This window comes from Labrus bergylta, chromosome 18 (assembly GCF_963930695.1).
Source record: "Labrus bergylta chromosome 18, fLabBer1.1, whole genome shotgun sequence".
NCBI lineage: Eukaryota > Metazoa > Chordata > Actinopteri > Labriformes > Labridae > Labrus > Labrus bergylta.
In genome coordinates, this window is record NC_089212.1 from 18,995,840 (window position 1) to 19,015,413 (window position 19,574).

Below are 19,574 nucleotides of genomic sequence, written 5' to 3' on the forward strand. Positions count from 1 at the left end.
CACTAGGATTGCACAAAAAAAAAAAAAAAAAACTCACTAGCAATGCGGCCTTTGGTGTACATCGAGTCACTCCGTGTTTCTGCCTGTCTTGTGACCCCCCTCCCTCCTCCTTTCCCCAGCCATCAGTTCGCTGGCCACACCCACTTCCATGCCCAAATAAGGTCTTCCTATGAAACGCAAGGCGCTGTAATTTACGGAGCAAGAGCCCTCTCAGTCCATGCGGGAAATTCCGACACACATGGGAGGAACGTGGGGATGGATGGATGGAGAAGGGCACACCCCGATTGACATTCACTTTTCTTTCCAACTCACACACTTCCTTATTCTGACGAATTCTTCAGGAAAATGTCTGCGTGGTGTTTTCACATGACACAGCATCCACAGGGTGTTATTTATGGAAGCTGAAGAATGGCCCCACTTGTGAAATAACATTTAAAAAAAACAAAAACAGTGTTGTTTAAATTGAAGCTGTTTAAAATAGTTGGAATACAATAAAATACAACTACACATGCATTACAAATGAACCTATCCTGTAAAGAGTTCAACTTCTACACTGTTTTAATACAGAACATTTTGTATATTTATATTTCTAAATATTGTTTATTTATTAAATTGCCTGCGCTCGTTCATAGATAATTATTTTCCAGATACTCTCACTTGGTTCTTATTGCTTCTTCTATCACTTATATTTTATATTCTATATTTCCTGCTATATACTGTAACAGCCGAATGTCCACCTGGGATTAAGAAAGTATTATCTATGAAAAGTAAAAAAGAATGCTGTAAATAATTATTTGTCTTCATGCCTAATCTGTTCATTATTTTCTTGATTTCTCATAAGGTGTGGCACATATTTCTGGACGCCGAGCAGGAAACTTTCCAGTGATTTTGTCAGCTATCTATAGCCCGCTCCTTAGCAGGTCCATCCATCCATCGTCCCAACCAACGCAGACTGTTTAAGTTAGCCACGTACGGGTGCGAGAGGAGCTATCACAAGTGTCAATCTAGATTGTTGCCGTTTTTGTCTCATGTTCCACCGCGTGGCGTTTTAACAGAAAGAAATAATGTAATGTTAGCATTATTATATAGAAATCCAGAAGGAGAACAAGCGGTATCTAATGTCATTGGCGCCCTTTTTGAGATTGCGACTCTGCAACTGCACTATAACAAAGCTCTGCTATCACTACGCCTTTATGCGTTCATATTGATTCTGCAATGGCGTTATATTGATGTCCAGGCCTGTTTTTACATTGCACGACAGCGCTGCAGAAGCATGACAGAAAAGAAGAAAGGGCTCCACACACACACACACACACACACACACATTACTGTGTCCCCCTGTGGTCTTAAAGTAATCCCATCCTGCCCCTGTTACTACCGCTGATGCCGTCACAGGGGAGGGACAACTTGGTCCCACCATTATGCCTCTGTGATGAATTTTAAAGGCGAGGTGTTACAGATGTGTAATTATCGTACCTGGAGCTTGTGCAATATGAAAAGCACAACAATTTAAGGCCAATGCTCTGGATATTTGAAGGCCACACAGATTGGGTGCTCAAGTAAAAAAAACGGATAACCAAACAGTTACCAGTTTAATTTTTTATGCAGAAAAAAATTGATCTTAAGTGCTTCAACCAACGCTAACAGCATGGTCACTTACCATAACTGTGTCACTGGAGTTCAGTGTGACCAAGCTTTCAACTTGTCCGTGTCTGTCATAATGAGATTTAAACTCGCTGACATCCTCTTTAGTCCCATTGAGCCAATTGTTAGCGACAGTCTTTTTTTCAAGACTTGTTAAAGAATTAAAGTTCCTGAGCGGGGTATTTACTGAGGACTTTTATGTCATACAAGCATGAACGTTACTTTAGCTCGAGTCAACCTAACACCTCTCGATCCATCTCCTTCTTTCTGCATCTCCCTCTAACCCACTTTCCAAGCCTGACACAGTTACAGCAGATGGCTGCTCAACATGACTCGCTGGTTCTGTTCGAGGTTTCTGACTCTTAATTCAAATATCTTTTATTGAGCAAGCAAATCGGACATACATTCAACAACATATTTCAGACTCATTTTTATAGTTATTACAACTGTGCATGTCACCCTAATGTTATTTGAAGCTCAGATATATTGACAGGCACAGAGGTAATATTTAAATACGGTAGTTAAGAAATAAAGTGCAATAACATGCAATGTAAAGAACAGAGAAACAAAAATAGTACAAATAATACTAAAATAAAAAATAAATAAATAAAAAACCCACCCACCCAACCGGTTTCTGACTCTTAAAAGACAATATTTCTTGCCACTGTTATTTTTTAAATGTTGCTTAGACTTAGTGCCGTGCTCACGGTGGATAGAAAAAGTGTCTTGAATTATATTTGCTATGCCTTTATGCTATGCAAATAATACAGATTTATTGATTGACTGACCTGATTTAAGTCATAAAAACAATAACCCATTCATAGACCAACTGACCTTTAAGAAGAAGAGGGAACAAGAAGTGCAAAAAAATCATCGCTCATTGCCATAATTTATGATCACTGGGACATTTGAATAGAACCGTCCTGATTTTAATGTTGTTTATAACACCTGTTCTTGTGCTACAAGTCTACAGTGTCTAAATGAAAAAGGACCCATCATAATAGTGCGCCATACAGCCAGCCTTCTATTAAACAGTGGAGGAGACATTGGACTGTTAGAGCACAAACATCACCGAGCATGTGCCAGACAGACTCTGCAGGGAACCAGCCTCCCCTCCTGCTTGTTGCTTGCTTGAAAATAAACTGAATACTGTCATAGATGCAGTTGACAAGAATTCGAGTCTGACATGTCTACCTCCTGTGAATCAGCGTGGACTGACTGATCATTTAGTTGATGCACACACACACACACACGCACACACACACAACCACCAACTGATAGGACATTTTAACAGAGATGTAATATCTCCTATTAAGGCAAATTTGCGTTTTAAGTCACCCTTAAGAGATTTGGCCTTTTTTTTACTATTATTTTGTAGAAACCTTTTTTTATTCTTCACATTTTCTTTTTTTATTATACAATGCAACCCTCTTGTTTAGAAATGAAGATTAGCTATAAATGAAAGTAAAAAATAATGCAAATATGAAAAGAAAAACCTCTAAAAAAAAATCAAGAAGATTTTTGAGACATGCCCATGAAATGATCTTTACTTTACTGATGTGAAGTAAAATACTGATTCCTCCTATTTAAGACAGACAAAACAAAAGATGGCTTAACTTTTTGATCAGGATTAAACCAAATCTTTAACTTTTGATCAGGATTAAACCAAATCATTAACTTTTGATCAGGATTAAATCAAATCTTTAACTTTTGTTGAAACTGAAAAGCATCCTTCACCACAAAGGATAATAAATGACACACAAGGTGTTTTTTTTTTTCAATGGGGCATTTGGGGATTTTTGACATGTCATGAATGTGTGTGTGTGTGTGTGTGTACGTGAGGAAGGAAAGGTGGGGTGGAGGGGGTGAGGGGGGGTCGGCCAGGCTGTCAAAATGCTAACTAGTGCGTAATTAACCATCAACTGTCCCATTAAACAAAGCACTTAGCACAAGTTGTCATGCATTATCAAACAGCCGTGCAGTACTTACATTAAAGTCTTTCCCTGCATGGCACACACGTCTCCATCTCCCTGGTTGACGCTCTTCTTCTGCAGACTTCACGTTTTCCGATTTCTCCTCCAGTCTTCACTTCCCAGAGTCACTTTTTTTGAGACACTTTAGCTAGCAAATCGACACTCCACAACTATCCATGGGGGGACCTACCCTCACGTAACGTCAGTCTACGATGAGGTGAACGCATTGCATTGGTGGAGTCCGACGGTGACTGTACATGCGGGTTTAATAGCGGTTGAATTATGTGCAGTCGCTGTTGCAGTGTTGATGATCTGGAATATTAAGATAGCGCCTTTAACGGCTCAAGCGCCAGTGAAAAGACGATTTAAGACGGGCAAGATAGTTACCGTCTCATACCCGGATGTTTGGTCAAATATCTTTTCGCACATTGCACAACTTCCTGACTGAAGTTTTCACACCGTAGAAAAATGAAGATGCGTGCCATTTGTTCAACTAATATTTCAAATATATAATAATCTATGGAGTAGGCACATTTAAAAAAAAAAAAAAATGTATTACGCATGCGCAGCAGAATGAACGCTGCCTGCCAAGCATGAAAACTTCTAAAGGCATATCTGCGGTACTTTCCACGAGAAGCTTGTGCAGCGTTGCATTAAATTAGTTAAATTTCTCGACACAAGAGTAAGCTGCAACCGACGTGCGATTTGCATATCGTCTTCTAGGTTTGTCGCAGGCTAAATATTACGCTGCCAACGACGTTTGGGCGAAGGCGGAAGTTGTAGAAGTGAACTCTCTCGCTTTTTTTGACAGACGAGACTTTGTCAGCGGTCTGTTGACTTTCTGCTAGCCTGCAGAGGAAACACAGTGTAAAGAAAAAGGTCGTGTGACAAGTTTGTTAGTTTTACGTGTGTTTAATTTAAGTGCAAAACACTTTATCGCGAAGTCTTTCCAAAGATAAAGTACCAGTTAACGTAGATTTCAGGGATAACAGTTACTTTTCAAGGATGCAGGTGCAGAGAGTGGTTCTCAACTCGCGACCAGGTAGGACAATTTGTTATTTTTTTCCCCTTTTTTTAATTTATTATTATTATTATTTTTAATCTTTTGAACATTAATGCACCCACGTGGCTAACTTTTGCACAAAATGCTTAATATACTGGTGCTTGCAGGTAAAAATGGGACCCCAGTTCCTGAAAATTTCCGGCTGGAGAATTCAACTTTAACAGCTGACCTGGAAGATGGGGAGGTTCTTGTTCGGACGCTTTACCTTTCAGTCGATCCATATATGGTATTAAAACAGCCATAGTGCACCTACATTTTTTACATATTTAGATTATTGTCTTGTAGGATCTTGCTTCACAAACCTGTGGGTTTAGTCCCCTGTATGCATTCACGTTTGAGTTCAGATTAGAAAAGAGGACTCCAGCTGTTACTTCTCACTAAAACTAAAGAACATACAAATGTGTTGCAATCTGGTGTCCATGCTGAAAATATAACCCTAACCCTTCTTATTTTTTTTTTTGTGTCTTTTCTTTGCAGCGTTGCAGAATGAACGAAGACACCGGTGCAGAATATTTGACTCCATGGCTTTTGTCCGAGTGTGTGGATGGTGGAGGTGTTGGTGTGGTTGAGTCCAGCCGCTGTGCTGGTTGCACGAAGGGAGATGTGGTCACAAACTTCAACTGGCCCTGGCAGACCCATGCTGTTATGAAAGGAAGCCTCTTACAGAAGGTAACTATGTGACGACATTGTGAAATGTGGAATTTGTCATATTTTAAGAAAGCCTTTAAAAAAATGGGATATTACCTTCTACCTATCGCAGGTTCATCCCCAGTTGGTTGATGGCCATTTGTCGTACTTTTTGGGAGCAGTTGGTATTACAGGCCTCACTGCACTTTTGGGAGTAAGGGAGAAGGGTAATGTGACCAAAGGAGCAAATCAGACAATGGTGGTGAGCGGTGCAGCTGGGGCATGTGGCTCCATTGCTGGACAGGTAAACACACAAAATCAAACCAAAAGTTCCTCACAGGAGCTTTTAACGTTAACGTTTATTATATACAGTTTAAGAAACTCTATAAGCATACAGAATCAAGACAATCACAGATGCTAACAAAAAAAAAAAAGGATTTAACTGCAAAGACAATAAGGTGAAATCCTGACTGTATTATTATTATTGTTTTTTGTTTTTTTTTAAGATTGGCAGGCTGGATGGATGTGTGAGAGTGGTTGGTATTAGTGGTTCTGATGAGAAGTGCAGAGCTTTAGTGGAAGACTTGGGCTTTGATGCAGCCATAAACTACCGTCAAGAGGACATTCCTGCAAGGCTCAAGGAGAGCTGCCCTCAAGGGATTGATGTTTACTTTGACAACGTGGGTGGAGACATCAGTGACACTGTAATCAAACAGGTACTGCTTCAGTTGTACATGTCCAAGGAAAAGTCTTTATTTTATTATTATTTCATATTTTTTTTGGCTGTAAAATGTCAAGATTCTTTTTTGCAAAGTTCACTGACAAGACTGTTTTTCCAGCAGTGAGTATTTTGTGTCTTCTAAAAATCTGTCTCGCATGAGGACCTCCAACCTTCTTCTTATCTCCAGATGAACACCGGAGGTCATGTAATCCTGTGTGGGCAGATCTCACAGTACAACAAGGATGTGCCTTATCCTCCTCCCTTGAGTGAGGAGATCCAGGAAGCCATGCAAAGTAAGAACATCACCCGAGAGCGATTTATGGTGCTGAACTACATGAACAAAGCCGACAGTGCCCTCTGTGAGCTCAGCCAGTGGGTTAAATCTGGACAAATCAAGGTAACAAGGAAATTATGATAATGTGTGGTTGACTGTGTGGGTGTCCTTGTTCGCAAATTTTAGTCTTCTTCCTTATCTGTATGTTCACATTTAGTTGTATTTCTGCTTCCACTCTGCAGGTGCTGGAATCTGTGGTTGACGGCATTGAAAACATGGGAGGTATGTTGATTATAAATTACCTCATGGTATGACCTTTTGGTTAGCTAAATCCTTTTTTTCCATTTCTTTGCAGATGCATTTTGCTCCATGATGAAAGGGGGAAACACTGGCAAGCAGATTATAAAGATATCAGAGTGAATAAACAACCTGTAGCCTCCAGGAGAGACTGCTCTCTCCAGACACTTTGGGAAAATAAACAGTGGTCTTTTTCATCACGATCATCAATAATAATCTGATGAACCCTGTTTAGATATTGCATTGGATTGGCTAACACCAGCTGGTTACTTTTATTGAAATATGTTCCTGGAAATGTTATCGAAAATATAATAATATTCTATGAGTACTAGTGCGATACGTTTTGAACATCAGTACTTGGATTAGACTTTTGGCATTAGGTGCTGCGGTAAACAATATGAGTTGGTATATTGGAGCACTGCCTCATGATGATAATCAAAGTATTATGTATTCTGCAACAGTTTAACTCTTTTAAAAAGTCAATTCCAGTCCTAACATCAGAACTGTTTAGTATGGAAACGCAAGCTGCCAAAAAGTTAAAAAAAACAACAACACAATTGATATCACAATTCAGATTTATTTCAATTAAATTGGCCCTATAGCCTATAAAATCATTTACCTCATAGCAGTGGAAGATTACATCAATGGGCTCATCCACAAAGCTTATTCCACAAGGCAACAGCCTCTTCGCTAGCTTTATTCATAAAACTACACCCCCTGATTGCGTACTGAGATTTATATACTGTTTAATGGTTCAGTATCGGGCTGGATTGTTAAAAAGTACAAAGGTTTGCTGGTAACAGCACTTGAAAGGTTGCACCACTGTACCAACTTTATAACACTGTCATATTGAACTACTTGTCTTTGACTTTATTGACCAACTGAACTCTAAACTGTGCTCGCTTATGACACAAAGCAACAGCCTCTTCGCTAGCATTTTTATCTAACTGAGGCTAGCTTTATTCATAAAACGATATGCCACCCTGTGTGTGTACTGAGGCGGGCTTGTTAAGAAGTACAAAGGTTAGCTACTAGCAGCATTTGAACGGTTGCACCACTGTTCCAACTTTATAACAATGTCATATTGAACTACTTGTCTTTTACTTTATTGTGCCATCATTGTTTGATATGATTTATTGTCTCTCATAATGTAAAACCAAATTAATTTAGCTAACTCTATTTAGTAGTTAAGCTTATACCTGAAGTGCTTTCACTAAAAGCAGGCTTTTTTTGTTATATGAAGAAAGTTAGCTGTAGCTAGCTAACAAGGCCGGGACCTGCTGATTTCCCCTGACATAATTTTGAAGGAGGCAACAGACAAAGCTGTAACAAAGTGAAATAAAAAAATCTGGATTTTCTTTATCCTTGACATTGTGTAGATGTAATCTTGGTCTGTTTTTTCATAATACCGATTTATTTTAAGATTTTTAAGTAGCAATAGCAAGATAACTTTGTTTCCAGCTCAAGTTTTAGTCACAAAAATAACCGGAGTGATGCTACAGCATTAAACTTATTTCATGTTCTGGTTTGTTTTGTCTATATCAACTCATCTGATTATGTCTGACTGTCATTTGTCAGTGTCTAGCTCCATATTGCTCTCTACTGTGTTCCTTTATTTAACAATGATGTGAAGAAGAAAAAACAACGCAAAGTATAGGATAGCCTATACTGTAATGAACATTTTATTCCACAGCACTATAAACCATTGATAAAATAAAATAGTGGTTGGCTCTGATTTCAGTTGTCACAAGAAAAATATGTGGCAGGTGTAAAATCATCTTCAATTCATTCATATACTTTAGTGTTTGAACAAAGGAAGAGATGCAGAATAAGTCAAGTGAACACCACTTCATCACTACTGGTATATTCCTTCATGATGGTACTTGTGTCGGACTGGGTGTCTGTGTTTTTCTTCTTTTTGTGAATAGCCAAATGAGGGTACAATACAAAACAATCACAACCAATAATGATGAAACAAAATCCATGAGCACCAATAAACTATCAAAACAGTCTCCTCAAGACAAATGTTTGGTGCGTTTCTGTAAAAAAAAAAAAAAACATGCAGAATTTGATCATTTAGAGATGGAAATATAATGCAGTCGTCTCTATTGCCCTCCCAGTCAAATCAATACTGACTCCTTGTGGACATAGTTTGTAAGAGCATCATCATTAAAACCATCAGTTTGAAGTATCTGTCTTTATGGTGGAATTATATACTTGGTTAAGCTCCCATTAAAAAAAAAGAGTTGTCTATGAAAAGAGAGGGGCGGTTATTGAACCATTGCCAGCATCAGTGCACATAATTTAATTTTCTCAGCTGTTCTAATATTAAACTGTGTCTTATCACAGCGCTAAGCAATTATTCTTCACTCACACAGGGTATGCTTTGTGAAAAAAAAAAAAACTTTAGTGGAACATTGCTTCTATTAAAAGCCTTGATAAATGTGGGCTTCACCCAGGTTGTCTTTTTTTTTTTTTTTAATGAGATCGCTTTGTTCTTGCGAAATCCAACACCTACTAGACTGGAAAGGATTTCATTAAAAGAGCAAAACACTCTTAACAGACAGTTACCTGCTCACCCACCTTCACACAAATTAAGGAATCATCATTCTGAGGCAACACAGACAAAATGTGTCTTCACACACACACAAAGCTGGGAATGCTCTTTTACCATCTTTGCCATGTCCCCGAGAGAGGCGGGCATTTCCAGTGCAGATATAATATAACATGTAAGTGGGGGAAAGAAAAAAGAAACCACTCAATACAATCTGAATCAATAAATAAAAACAACAATAGCAAATTACTTTTCATCCCATTTCACCACATCTTGGAACACATTCGTCCCCCCCCCCCTCCCCCCCGCCATAACACATCTCGATTGTTTTTACATGATGTTTGAGTTCACTGAGCTACTGTGGAGTATAAAAACATTGTCCTGAAATACTTCTGGGACCAGCGTGTTGTTCGAGTGCTCACATTCCTGAGAAACAAACAGCTGCTTTCTGTATTCACGTCTGAAGGAGCACGTACACTTGGGCCGGCTAGCTCTATTATTGTGAGTGTTTGTAAAATAGCATTGAAGTATTTGATATGACTATCCAATGCAAAATACAAGAGGTTTTTTTTTTTTTTTAGTGGCAGTCATGTGCAATGTAATAACTTAAAAACACTTTAAATCGTTAACTACAGTACACAATTGATTTTTTTTTCCCTTCTGTCGATTTCCTGTAATTATGTGGAGGATAAACTTGAAATAATGAACATCATAGGCTGTATTACACGTGTCATCCTCACCAAAAGAGACTGGTACTACTGCACTCTGTCAAGTTTTGAACTTAGGAACAGCTCACAGTATACAAAACGAGGCATACGCACTTCCTTATTATTATTCACATGAATTGTATACTGGAGAGTAAACAGGAAACAGGAGGATGGGTTTGGCACGTCCAGCCATCTTAGTGAATGACAATGATTTTCAGAGGGAGGAATAAAAGGTAAAATCTTTCTTATTCATCATTTGGCAGTGGTGGAGTGGCTATCAGCCAAGGCAACACTTCCAAAAAGTGCTAAAGCTCAAGTAAATGACTCAGCATACAGTATACTGCTGCTCTTACTCAGTGCACTGTCGACTGCAGCACACATTCAACTGTCCTCACATTGCTCAATTCAGCTTGTTACCCTTATGTCTCCCAAAGTTTTTTTCTTACACTGTACACATTGCTATGAATATGGCCAGAAATGTGCTCACCAGTGCTTTACAATAACATGCATATTAAGTAAACAATACTATCTAGAAACAGGAGAGTGACCGATGTTCTGCGAGGTGGATTTTGGAAGGAGAGTAGAAAGAAAGGAAGGGAACTGAGGTGGTCCAGGGATGGATAGAGACAGCAAAATAGATCTGCGAGTCAGGCTCAATGGGAAAATCGAGGAAGTGGTTGTGGTGGTACAGTGCAATTACTGTCAAGAGGGAGAGACGCTCTTGCTGTGTTCCCGGAGAAGAGGGGCGGGGCCTGTCCAAGCGCGGTAGACCAATATCAGGCTGAGGGCCAGCGCCCACGTGCGGACAGGAGACAGGAAAAAGGCCACGGAGCCGTAGGTCTCCAGGAGGAAGTAGCAAGAGTGGGCCTGCCAGGTGAGCAGCAGCAGCATGAAGACGTGCACAGCCAGAGTCCGCCAGCGGCAGCCCGGCCGCAGGAAGTGCGATCGAAAGGTGTTGCCGCGGCAACGGTGGTGGAGGCTCCAGCACAGGTAAGAGGTGAGGGGCATGTTGAAGAACAGCATCTGGCAGGGATGAAATAAATCAAGTTAAATGTGATTGGTATGGATATCACAGAACAGGTTGATAACACATTTATTAGTCAGGCATTAGGCCGTGCTTTGATACCCGTTTGGCTTGTGACCCCCCCCCCACCCCACCCCCCACAGTGACCATGACTGTGATGTTTCCTTGTCAGATAATTTAATCTCTCAGATTTTTCTCTTCCTGTAAAATGTTTCAATTGCCTGATGACTCATCCTACACTCAGCAGTGTTTACTAAAATGTTTGACCAATAAATAAGCTTTGTCGAAGCAAACTATCCAATCAAATCATCCCAATGTTATGTCCCGCCTTCTATCTTGTGATTGGTTCTTTTCCCGTTTCATTTTGAAATACGTCACGACACAGCAGTTAGATACTCTCCCAAGTTACGCTCCATGGAGACTTTAAAGCCTGTACATCAAAAATGTAACACATACAGCACTTCTGCAGAAAGTCTTGCTCTTGCACACGCTGCAGAGAAAAAGATGTGTCATCAATCGTTTTTTAATACCTGAACAACCCCAATGACATAAGTGAGACTGCCCTCCAGAAAATGTCCATCGATGAACATCCCGAAGGCGAAGCAGGCCCCACTATGACCATCAATCAGCTCTCCTATAAACCACGGACCTGAGAGGGGCCGAAACATCACACACTGTTCAGCTATTTATAAAGGAACATGTGAAAGATAACAAGGACATCATGTAGAGAAAAACAGCATTTACCATCAAGATCTCTCATTTTATTACCAACGTGTATTTCACTTGTAATGCTATTTAGAAAGTAACAGTGTGAAGCTTTGAGCAGGAGACAAAAAGGGAACAAGACAAAGAACTTGACTCACCTAAGGCTGTGCACAGGTTGAAGAGCAGCAGAGAGTAGAAGAAGGTGTCCATTGTACTGACATGATGGAGTGACATGCACGCTTGAGAATAAAAGCCTGTAGATAACAGACGAAACAATACTGAATAAATGCTTGATAAAGAATAAGTATTCACAAAAAAATCTTCTTTTGAATGATCAAATTGGCATGATCCATTTCTGTCTACAATCAGACTCTGCAGACTTTGACTTAAGCAAATTGCGCTTAAGTTGCCTGTATAATATGCTGCATTCATGTGGTGTCGGACATCTCGCAAAAACGAGTTTCCAAGTTGTAAAATGCACATGAACTTTGAAAAAAAAAACTTCCCTCTGAGATTAATGAAGTATTTCTGATTCTGATGTGAAACTCAGAAAAGAATTAGGTGCCTGATTTACCGACTTGATGTCAAAATCATCTTCACCTGGGGGGCAAAATATATTTTGTCAATTTTAAAATACTTTTTATTAGTTCACATATTGAACATCAACCTTATACTTAAATATTACTTGTAACAGTTACATTCTTCTTAGTAGCATCAACGCTGTTTTTTGCCGTCGTTACAACATTCCGACCGTCCGAGTTGAAATCGTGTGAACACGCTGAAGTCGGGGAGAAAGACTTCCAAACTCGGAAACTTGGACCACTCGAGCAGCACATGAATGCAGCATGAAACTAAATAATGACAGCTCACCTCTCCTTGAGGGAACACTCAGGAACCTGAAGGCCAGCAGCACGCCGACATTCAGCAGCATGGTTAAGATGAAGGCCACTCGGGCCAGGACGTAGTGGTCTGTGAGGAGGATGAAGGACTGCACAAAACTGAAGCTGGGAGTCAGGTCGTCCTCCAGAGTAAAGTGTTGCTCCCGCACCGACGACCGGCCTGCCGCGTCCTGAAGAACACGCACACAAAAAAAAAAAAAAACATTAAAAGAAAAGAACACATTGTTATGTCTGTAAATTATTGTAAGTAGTGAATCAAAGCCTGAGCGCCCAGACAGTAAACAAGACCCACTGAGTCATAATTCAACTCAAGCAAACAAATTTAATCAGGACCTATAAAATATTCAGAAGTCTCAGGACACGTTTCAGTGTAAGGGGAAGATAAATGAATGCTGTACCGACCTCCACTTTCACTCTGATGGTGTGCAGTCCAGTGAGGTAGAGAGATGGATCCCACAGCAGAACGTGAAGAGGACCTCCAGCAGAGTCGCATTTCCCCAGAGGCTCCCCGTCCACGCTAACGTGCACTGCTGTGATTGGTGCCTCTGAGAAGGCCAAGATCCTTTTGAAAACAAGGGAATATAGAAGACGTTGTAATTCTGAAAGCTAGGGGCCATGCACTGGAGACCTCATGTGCAGGGGCTACAGTCCTCAAGGCCATCCCAGGTTAGAGTCTAACGACCAACTAAGGTTGTCAAAATGCTCCATTTTTTTTTGCTATCATGTTTCAAAACGATACAATCTGTTTTACTTGAATGACCAATAGTATTGAAAATGTCTGAGCTTTAAAAGCACTTCCTATCTTCAGATATAAGTTTAACCAAAAGCTGCTGCCATTGAAAGTGAGGGAGCAACGTCTGCACTGCACAAATACGTTGGCAACATTTTAGTAAAGAAATGTAATTTGGGATTTAGACAGTGTGCAGGAGTTTGCCTGCATTTGTGGTAATTACAAACTAGAAACGACCCAGATTTGTTGCCTAGGACTTTTATTTTTGTTGCAATGGTGTTTATATATATTTATCGAAATGGTTTGATTTGTTTACAATTGTATTGAAGTTTAAAAATCTAGTATCAGGACAACCATTCCCTCGACGTATGCTGCATGTCTCCCTGTTTGAAAATCTGTGCTAACTATCTCATTTAAATCGTAAATAGGTTAAGTCATTTGTTGTCCCCAATACTAACATGACTTTTAATACCAGGGCAACAAATTATGATGATGTTATAAAAATACCCCCGGGCAGGTGCTCTGCAGAAATGTGCGTGCAGGACATCAGAGAAAGCGCGTTGCCGTGGAAGCATGTGCAGCAGAGCCACTGGAGCCCTTTAGGATCAACAAACGACTTGAACAGGCACCTGATGTGTGTGGACCTCCGTATACGGCCAAGCGGCTCCACTCCCGGGTGCAGGTACTGCGCGTCCTTGGGGTTGGTGATGAGCACCGCGGGCCACTGCTCGAACCTCAGGTCAGAGAAACTCAGCAGGTCGTGGTCAAAAGCCAGAACCCTGTACCTGGAGACAGACGTGTGTGGGACAGGGGTTACAGCAGGACATTTGTTCCCCCTATAATAAATAAAATCCACCACAAAAGCATGATATGGCCTAGTAATATGATTCATTGTAATATGATAATGCAACCAGGGTCCATAAGCAGCGGGTTAAGAGACCCCTACCCATTATGAGTCATTGAGCCTCCTAGCTACTGTAGCTAACAGGAATGTGAGTGTTGTTAGTTTCAACGGTGCTGACTTAAATATACAACAAAAAAAAGGTTTCACAGCCTTCTGCATGCAAAAATAAAAAACAATTACACTTTAAGTTTATAGGCTTTTACTTCTACCAACATTGCATGACGCAACACAAATCATCTTTGGACTTATACTGCTTCATATTGCAGGAAAAGTAGAGAAGTCTAAATAACAGTTAATCCCTTTAATAAAGATCTTCTGTTAATGCCTTTGAAGACTGCTTTAAGACCTGCCGATAACCTGTGAGATTACTGCGGGGATTTTTTACATAAGAGGATCAAAATCAAATAATAATAATAAGAGGAGTTAAAAAAATATTAAGTCATCTTGTCTTCTGTCATACCGGCGATTATCCATCCAGTCGCCCAGCTCGAGCTCCAGAGTACCTTGAGGATGCCGGCTGTGGAGGACGGGCATCAGGCCGCCCAGTGTGTGCAGGTGGCCACACAGATACGCAACTGCAGATCTAAATACAGCAAATGAAAGAAATCCCCGTCATCATATACTGTATGTAACCATCATTTGGATTTGAACATATTATTAAAAATCCCAGAGAAGCAGTAGGTTCTTTATACCAAGATATTCTGATAGAATCAAGCTTTCATGTCAAACACGCAATGGAAAGGACTTGTTATATCTTATATATGTTAACATATATTCACACACACCCAGTGCAAAAGAATTTAGCGACAACAATGTGTTTTTCTTACCTCATCAGGTCACGAACTCCTGGAGAGGGTGAAACAACGGTGGAGGTGGTGTAGTGGCCAAACCAGATCGACTGGTTGCTTTTCAGACTCTCAACTCTGAACGTGTCCAGCAAGTCCATTTGAGTCTACGAGATATCGAGAGAGAAACTCTTATTTGACTACAAGTTCTGTGCACTATATTCAACATTCAACTAAAAGCATTACTTATTCCTTTGACCACATAAATAAAGATGATGAACTGTATGTTCCTTATGGGAAACTGACATTTTGAAGAAATGTTTACCATTAAGAGTGTGAGGAAATAGGAAGTCATGTGCTGAAAATGGGAGTGTACGTTTAATCTCCTATTTGCTTATTTCTCATATTAACAACATTTTTTTCTGTGTACTAAATAATGGCATTTCCGTATAGAAAAACACAAGTTGAGCTTTGACTGTATATGAAGATGGACAGCAAAACAGCTCCCCAAGACTGAAGCCAATGTTTGGAGCTCCCACTGCTGAATGGCTGCAATATAGGTCATAAGCTCCGCCTCCTCCATGTTAAGAGATGGGTCAAATTATAAAATTAAAATACATGTCCAAAAAAAAATTTCAAACATGTTTTTCATCACTAATATTAGTTCTTATCATATTGTTTTATGGCCAAGTGTTCATTTTTCAAACAAGTTTGAATGAGTTCTTTCATGCTAATCAAGAGCGCATGTATTGTCAGAACTGACAGCTCTTGACATATACAGCCCCTGTGTGCAGAGCAGAAGAGGAGCAGTGAGAGGAAATGTAAAAAAAAAGACTAATATGAGAGTCATTGAACTTTCCATAAATGTGAGTGTGTACTTCAAACCGACATGACAATCTGTTCTGCTGTGGGCTGTAGCAACATGAGGGGTCTTTGCCATTTCATCTGCAAGTTTAATGTGTGCTTTGATGGGGGGCCATGGCATTCGTCTTTTGTCTTCTTTTTTAAAGGGGAGGAGGCAGAGGTGGAGATGCATTGTCCATATTTATAGACAGTCAAGGGTTGAAATCTTTTAAGTCTCTTATCTTATCGTTACCTAGTTTGCAGCAAATGTCTCTGCATTCTGAATTGTGTGTAAATATCAGCGAATGTTCATGTTCTGTAAATTAAAAAGTGTGGGACAGCTCTACCTGGTTTAAAATACCAAAGAAATTGTACGGCCTCTTGGGTCCTGGAGTCAGAGTGGCGTCGGCGCAGACAAAGGAGTAGTTGCCGAAGGGAGTTTTGTGAACGTAGTGGAAGGAGCCAACTTTCTGATTGGCCGAGTATTTCCTAGAAGAAAATCGAACAAAAAGTCACCGTGAGCAATGAGATACTGTGGTCTGGGATGGAGCCAGCAGCTCGGCTCTTAATACAGTCCTCAGATAATTTCATGTATTTTAATTGAATAAATAAATTAGGCGTGCGTACGAGACAGACTCTGTCTCGCAGAGGATGACCGCAGCATTATAAAAAAAATTAAAAAAACGAGGAAGATGAAAGATCAATCAGCATTAACGGAAGCGGCGATGTCACATTAAACACAATTTGTGTCACAAAGACAAGAAGGGAGTCGGCCTGTTCATGTAGCTTGAGCTTCTATTTTAGTCTTCAGGAAGCTCAGATTGCTTGGATTATTGTCAATAAATAGGTCTGCAGCGACTCAGGTTTCAGAGGCATTGAAGTTACTACGTGCACTGATCAGCTTCACACTCAGCTTGCTGCTTTAAGACGTGCAGGAGTAGACTGGGTGTAAATCAGACCTTTACTGTAGTATTGACATTTTGATACTGACCGGTAATAGTTGTTGGTGCTGTCCAGTGACATAATATTGAAGGCATCTGTCAAAAAAAAAGAAAAGAAAAGAAAAAATTAAGAGATTTATCAGAATGTTTAATTATAAAGGATCACAGAATCACTGCTAAAGACCAGAACGTCTCATGTAGAAAATCCCTTCAGAGTCATAAATATGTCATCCAAAAAATCACATTTTCTCATATTACATGAAGATATTGAACTAAATCGGCTGCCCACCAACAGATGAATTAACACACATCAAAAGCCTGCGATCAATAACAGCGGAATAGCTGCCAGACAAACGCCAGATGCAATAATGAGCTGCCTTTTCTCTAACAGCTACAAGTATCTGGTTTCACATCTAATAGCTTGGGATCCAATAACAGCGGGGAAAGAAGCAATAAAGAGGAGGGGCCAGATGATTTCCAGTGCGGTGCTAAAACGCACCACAGTTAATGGCTTCTTCTTCAGAGGGCTTAATAGCGCACTGGCTACTGTGGGATGTGTTCGATTGAAGCAGTGGACCTGGAGAGAACATTAAGATAACAAAGTGCCGCGGTGTATTACCGTGATTTCCACGGATGTCTATCCACCGTGTGCGCTCCATCACGCGGGACCTCTTCAGGACGTTGTGGTAGGCCTGCCACTCCACCTCGTGCTGCAGGGAGCCCACCTTACTCTCTGTTTTGGCATCTGTCAGATCTCCTGTGGCGTGGGGGGAAAAAGACACAGATTAGAAGGATTAAAAAAAAAAAAAGATGAGAGGCGGCTTGTTGTTTTAACACTGCCACACCCAACAAGTCTTATTTTATTTTTTAGGGATTGTTAAACGGGTTAAAGGTGGGGGATTACTGTACCTGTTGCGAGCACTAGAGCAGGTTTGATCACTTCAATTGTGTCGGTGCAGAACTTTTCAAAATCTGGAATGCGTCTCGGGTCGTGAAACCGACTTATGTGAATGTCAGACACCTTTGAACCAAACATAAAATAGACACACAATGAGGAATAAAAACAAGATAAAGAGGACTATACTAATATATTCAAGCTTTTTTAACCATTTCTTCACACAGTAGTATCAGAGAGGTAAAACACAAAAGGTGCAAAGTCTAACTACAACTTACTGTGCTGCTGATCTTTTTTTTTTTTTTTACCTGACAATGACACACTTCAGTGGTCAGTGACCCCAATTCTGTCAATCATTGGGAGAGTTCAGTGGGTGAACTACAAAAGCTAACCTCATTTAACAACACCTGCAAAGACAATCTACTCCTGTTAAACGCAGAACTGCAGAATACTTACATATAAACACAAAAAGATGTTGTCGCAACCATTGTGTTTTACAGTCATAGGCGTGCAAGCCAAAAAAACAACAGCGAGCTAGAAATACGGTACATAATAAAAAGCACACCTGTATAAACCAGAATATGTTGCTCAACTCGCCGCCGGGAAATGGTGGAGGGCTCCCCGCAGACTCCTCTCCGTCCCCGGCTGTGGGGCGCTGAACGCTCCGTTTAGGGTGCCAAGCCGTGTCATAGCTGTCCAGCACCCAGGAGGTGATGCACGCCAGGGCCAGTCCGAGGATAACCAGCACACCGAACAGCTTCAGCATCCTCCTGTAAGTGGCGAGAGAGGGGGGCTAGCTGCCGCCGTCTGTCCCGGACAGTAAAAAAAAAAAAAAAAAAAAAGCTAGCTACTGGTGGAAAATCACGAATCACACTAACATGAACTACAGATATAGTGAACCGTTTAAGCTACATGGCTAGGATCTATGACTCAGACCGTGTCTGTCGTTGCCATCGTGGCCCCCCTCCCAGGAGATGCATTGACGACGTGCGGGGTTCATTCGCGGCTCCCGTTCAGCTGCTGGAGGAGGCGGAGGAGGAGGTAGCTCAGCGGGTTAGCTTGGCGGCTAGTTTACCTACCAGGCTACCAAACACGGCACACTGACCGGTTGGATCGGGCGACGTCACCGAGCGGATGCGAGTGAGGAAAGAGCACCCACTCTGACATGTTTTCCGGATACTGCAATCAAAGGCAATCGTTCCGCATCTGCCAAAGCAAATATATATATATTTTTTTAATTATTATTATTAATTTATTAACATATAATCCTAAAATTAGAACAGATGTATATATATGAGATTTTTCTAGATGTTATTTAATTTATAAACATTATTATTATTATCATGTTAAACATTACCACAAATGATAAGTCTTGTATTGAGAAGGACACACACACACACACACACACACACACACACACACACACACACACACACACACACACACACACACACACACACACATATATTTTTAGGCCCTAATATTGATTCAAGATTGTTCAAGGTTACAGTCTTTCAACACAGTAAATTCTTGAATCTCCCACAATCTTCAACTATCAAGATGAACCATTGCTTAATACTCAGCATATATTTTAGTGTTTCTTTTTATTATTATTATTATTATTATTATTATTATTATTATATTATTATTATTATTATTATTATTATTATTATTAATAATTTATTGGACATATAATCCTAAAATTAGAACAGATGTATATATATGAGATTTTTATAGATGTTATTTAATTTATAAACATTATTATTATTATCATGTTAAACATTACCACAAATGATAAGTCTTGTATTGAGAAGGACACACACATACACACACACACACACACACACACACACACACACACACACACATATATTTTTAGGCCCTAATATTGATTCAAGATTGTTCAAGGTTACAGTTTGAATCTCCCACAATCTTCAACTATCAAGATGAACCATTGCTTAATACCCAGCATATATTTTAGTGTTTTT

The 19,574-nt window shown here is 40.1% G+C and overlaps 3 protein-coding genes across 5 annotated transcripts in view; 1 reads left to right on the forward strand and 2 right to left on the reverse strand.

Annotated features, from left to right (window-relative positions):
* mideasb (mitotic deacetylase associated SANT domain protein b) overlaps positions 1-4,045 on the reverse strand; it is a 29,047-nt gene extending 25,002 nt beyond the window's left edge. The window contains exon 1 of one of the 2 annotated variants that reach the window (XM_065947722.1): positions 3,634-4,045. The gene's annotated coding sequence lies outside the window, so the exon portion shown is untranslated. Of the gene's footprint in view, positions 1-37; positions 103-3,633 lie in introns of those variants that run through there. The other variant, XM_029275895.2, reaches the window with a different exon arrangement.
* A 477-nt stretch (positions 4,046-4,522) lies between these two features.
* On the forward strand, positions 4,523-7,973 carry ptgr2 (prostaglandin reductase 2). The gene is made up of 8 exons (XM_020627458.3): positions 4,523-4,659; positions 4,788-4,906; positions 5,158-5,349; positions 5,441-5,611; positions 5,814-6,023; positions 6,216-6,425; positions 6,545-6,584; positions 6,658-7,973. Exons 1-8 carry the CDS (start codon positions 4,623-4,625, stop codon positions 6,720-6,722), a joined length of 1,044 nt encoding a protein of 347 aa, XP_020483114.2. The 5' UTR covers positions 4,523-4,622; the 3' UTR covers positions 6,723-7,973.
* Positions 7,974-8,253: 280 nt separating this feature from the next.
* On the reverse strand, positions 8,254-18,736 carry tmem62 (transmembrane protein 62). 2 transcript variants are annotated; one of them, XM_065947723.1, is made up of 14 exons: positions 18,523-18,736; positions 18,152-18,393; positions 17,601-17,712; positions 17,311-17,448; positions 16,742-16,787; positions 16,098-16,239; positions 14,950-15,074; positions 14,583-14,705; positions 13,848-14,003; positions 12,891-13,050; positions 12,460-12,658; positions 11,748-11,843; positions 11,415-11,533; positions 8,254-10,883 (listed from the first exon to the last, which is right to left on the reverse strand). In XM_065947723.1, exons 2-14 carry the CDS (start codon positions 18,350-18,352, stop codon positions 10,563-10,565), a joined length of 1,938 nt encoding a protein of 645 aa, XP_065803795.1. In that variant the 5' UTR covers positions 18,353-18,393; positions 18,523-18,736; the 3' UTR covers positions 8,254-10,562. The 2 variants fall into 2 exon arrangements, with proteins under 2 accessions (XP_065803795.1, XP_020483107.2); XM_020627451.3 differs by having other exon boundaries at positions 18,152-18,736.
* Between the last annotated feature and the right edge of the window lie 838 nt (positions 18,737-19,574).

Coding starts and splice junctions, on each gene's coding strand:
- ptgr2 (XM_020627458.3), top strand. CDS start 4,623: ATGCAGGTGCAGAGAGTGGTTCTCAACTCGCGACCAG. Junction 4,907..5,157: donor TTTCAGTCGATCCATATATG/GTATTAAAACAG, acceptor TTTTCTTTGCAG/CGTTGCAGAATGAACGAAGA. Junction 6,426..6,544: donor TTAAATCTGGACAAATCAAG/GTAACAAGGAAA, acceptor TCCACTCTGCAG/GTGCTGGAATCTGTGGTTGA.
- tmem62 (XM_065947723.1), bottom strand. CDS start 18,352: ATGCTGAAGCTGTTCGGTGTGCTGGTTATCCTCGGACTGGCCCTGGCG. Junction 14,706..14,949: donor GGAGTTCGTGACCTGATGAG/GTAAGAAAAACA, acceptor TGCTGTATTTAG/ATCTGCAGTTGCGTATCTGT. Junction 11,534..11,747: donor CAACCTGTGCACAGCCTTAG/GTGAGTCAAGTT, acceptor GGCCCCTCTCAG/GTCCGTGGTTTATAGGAGAG.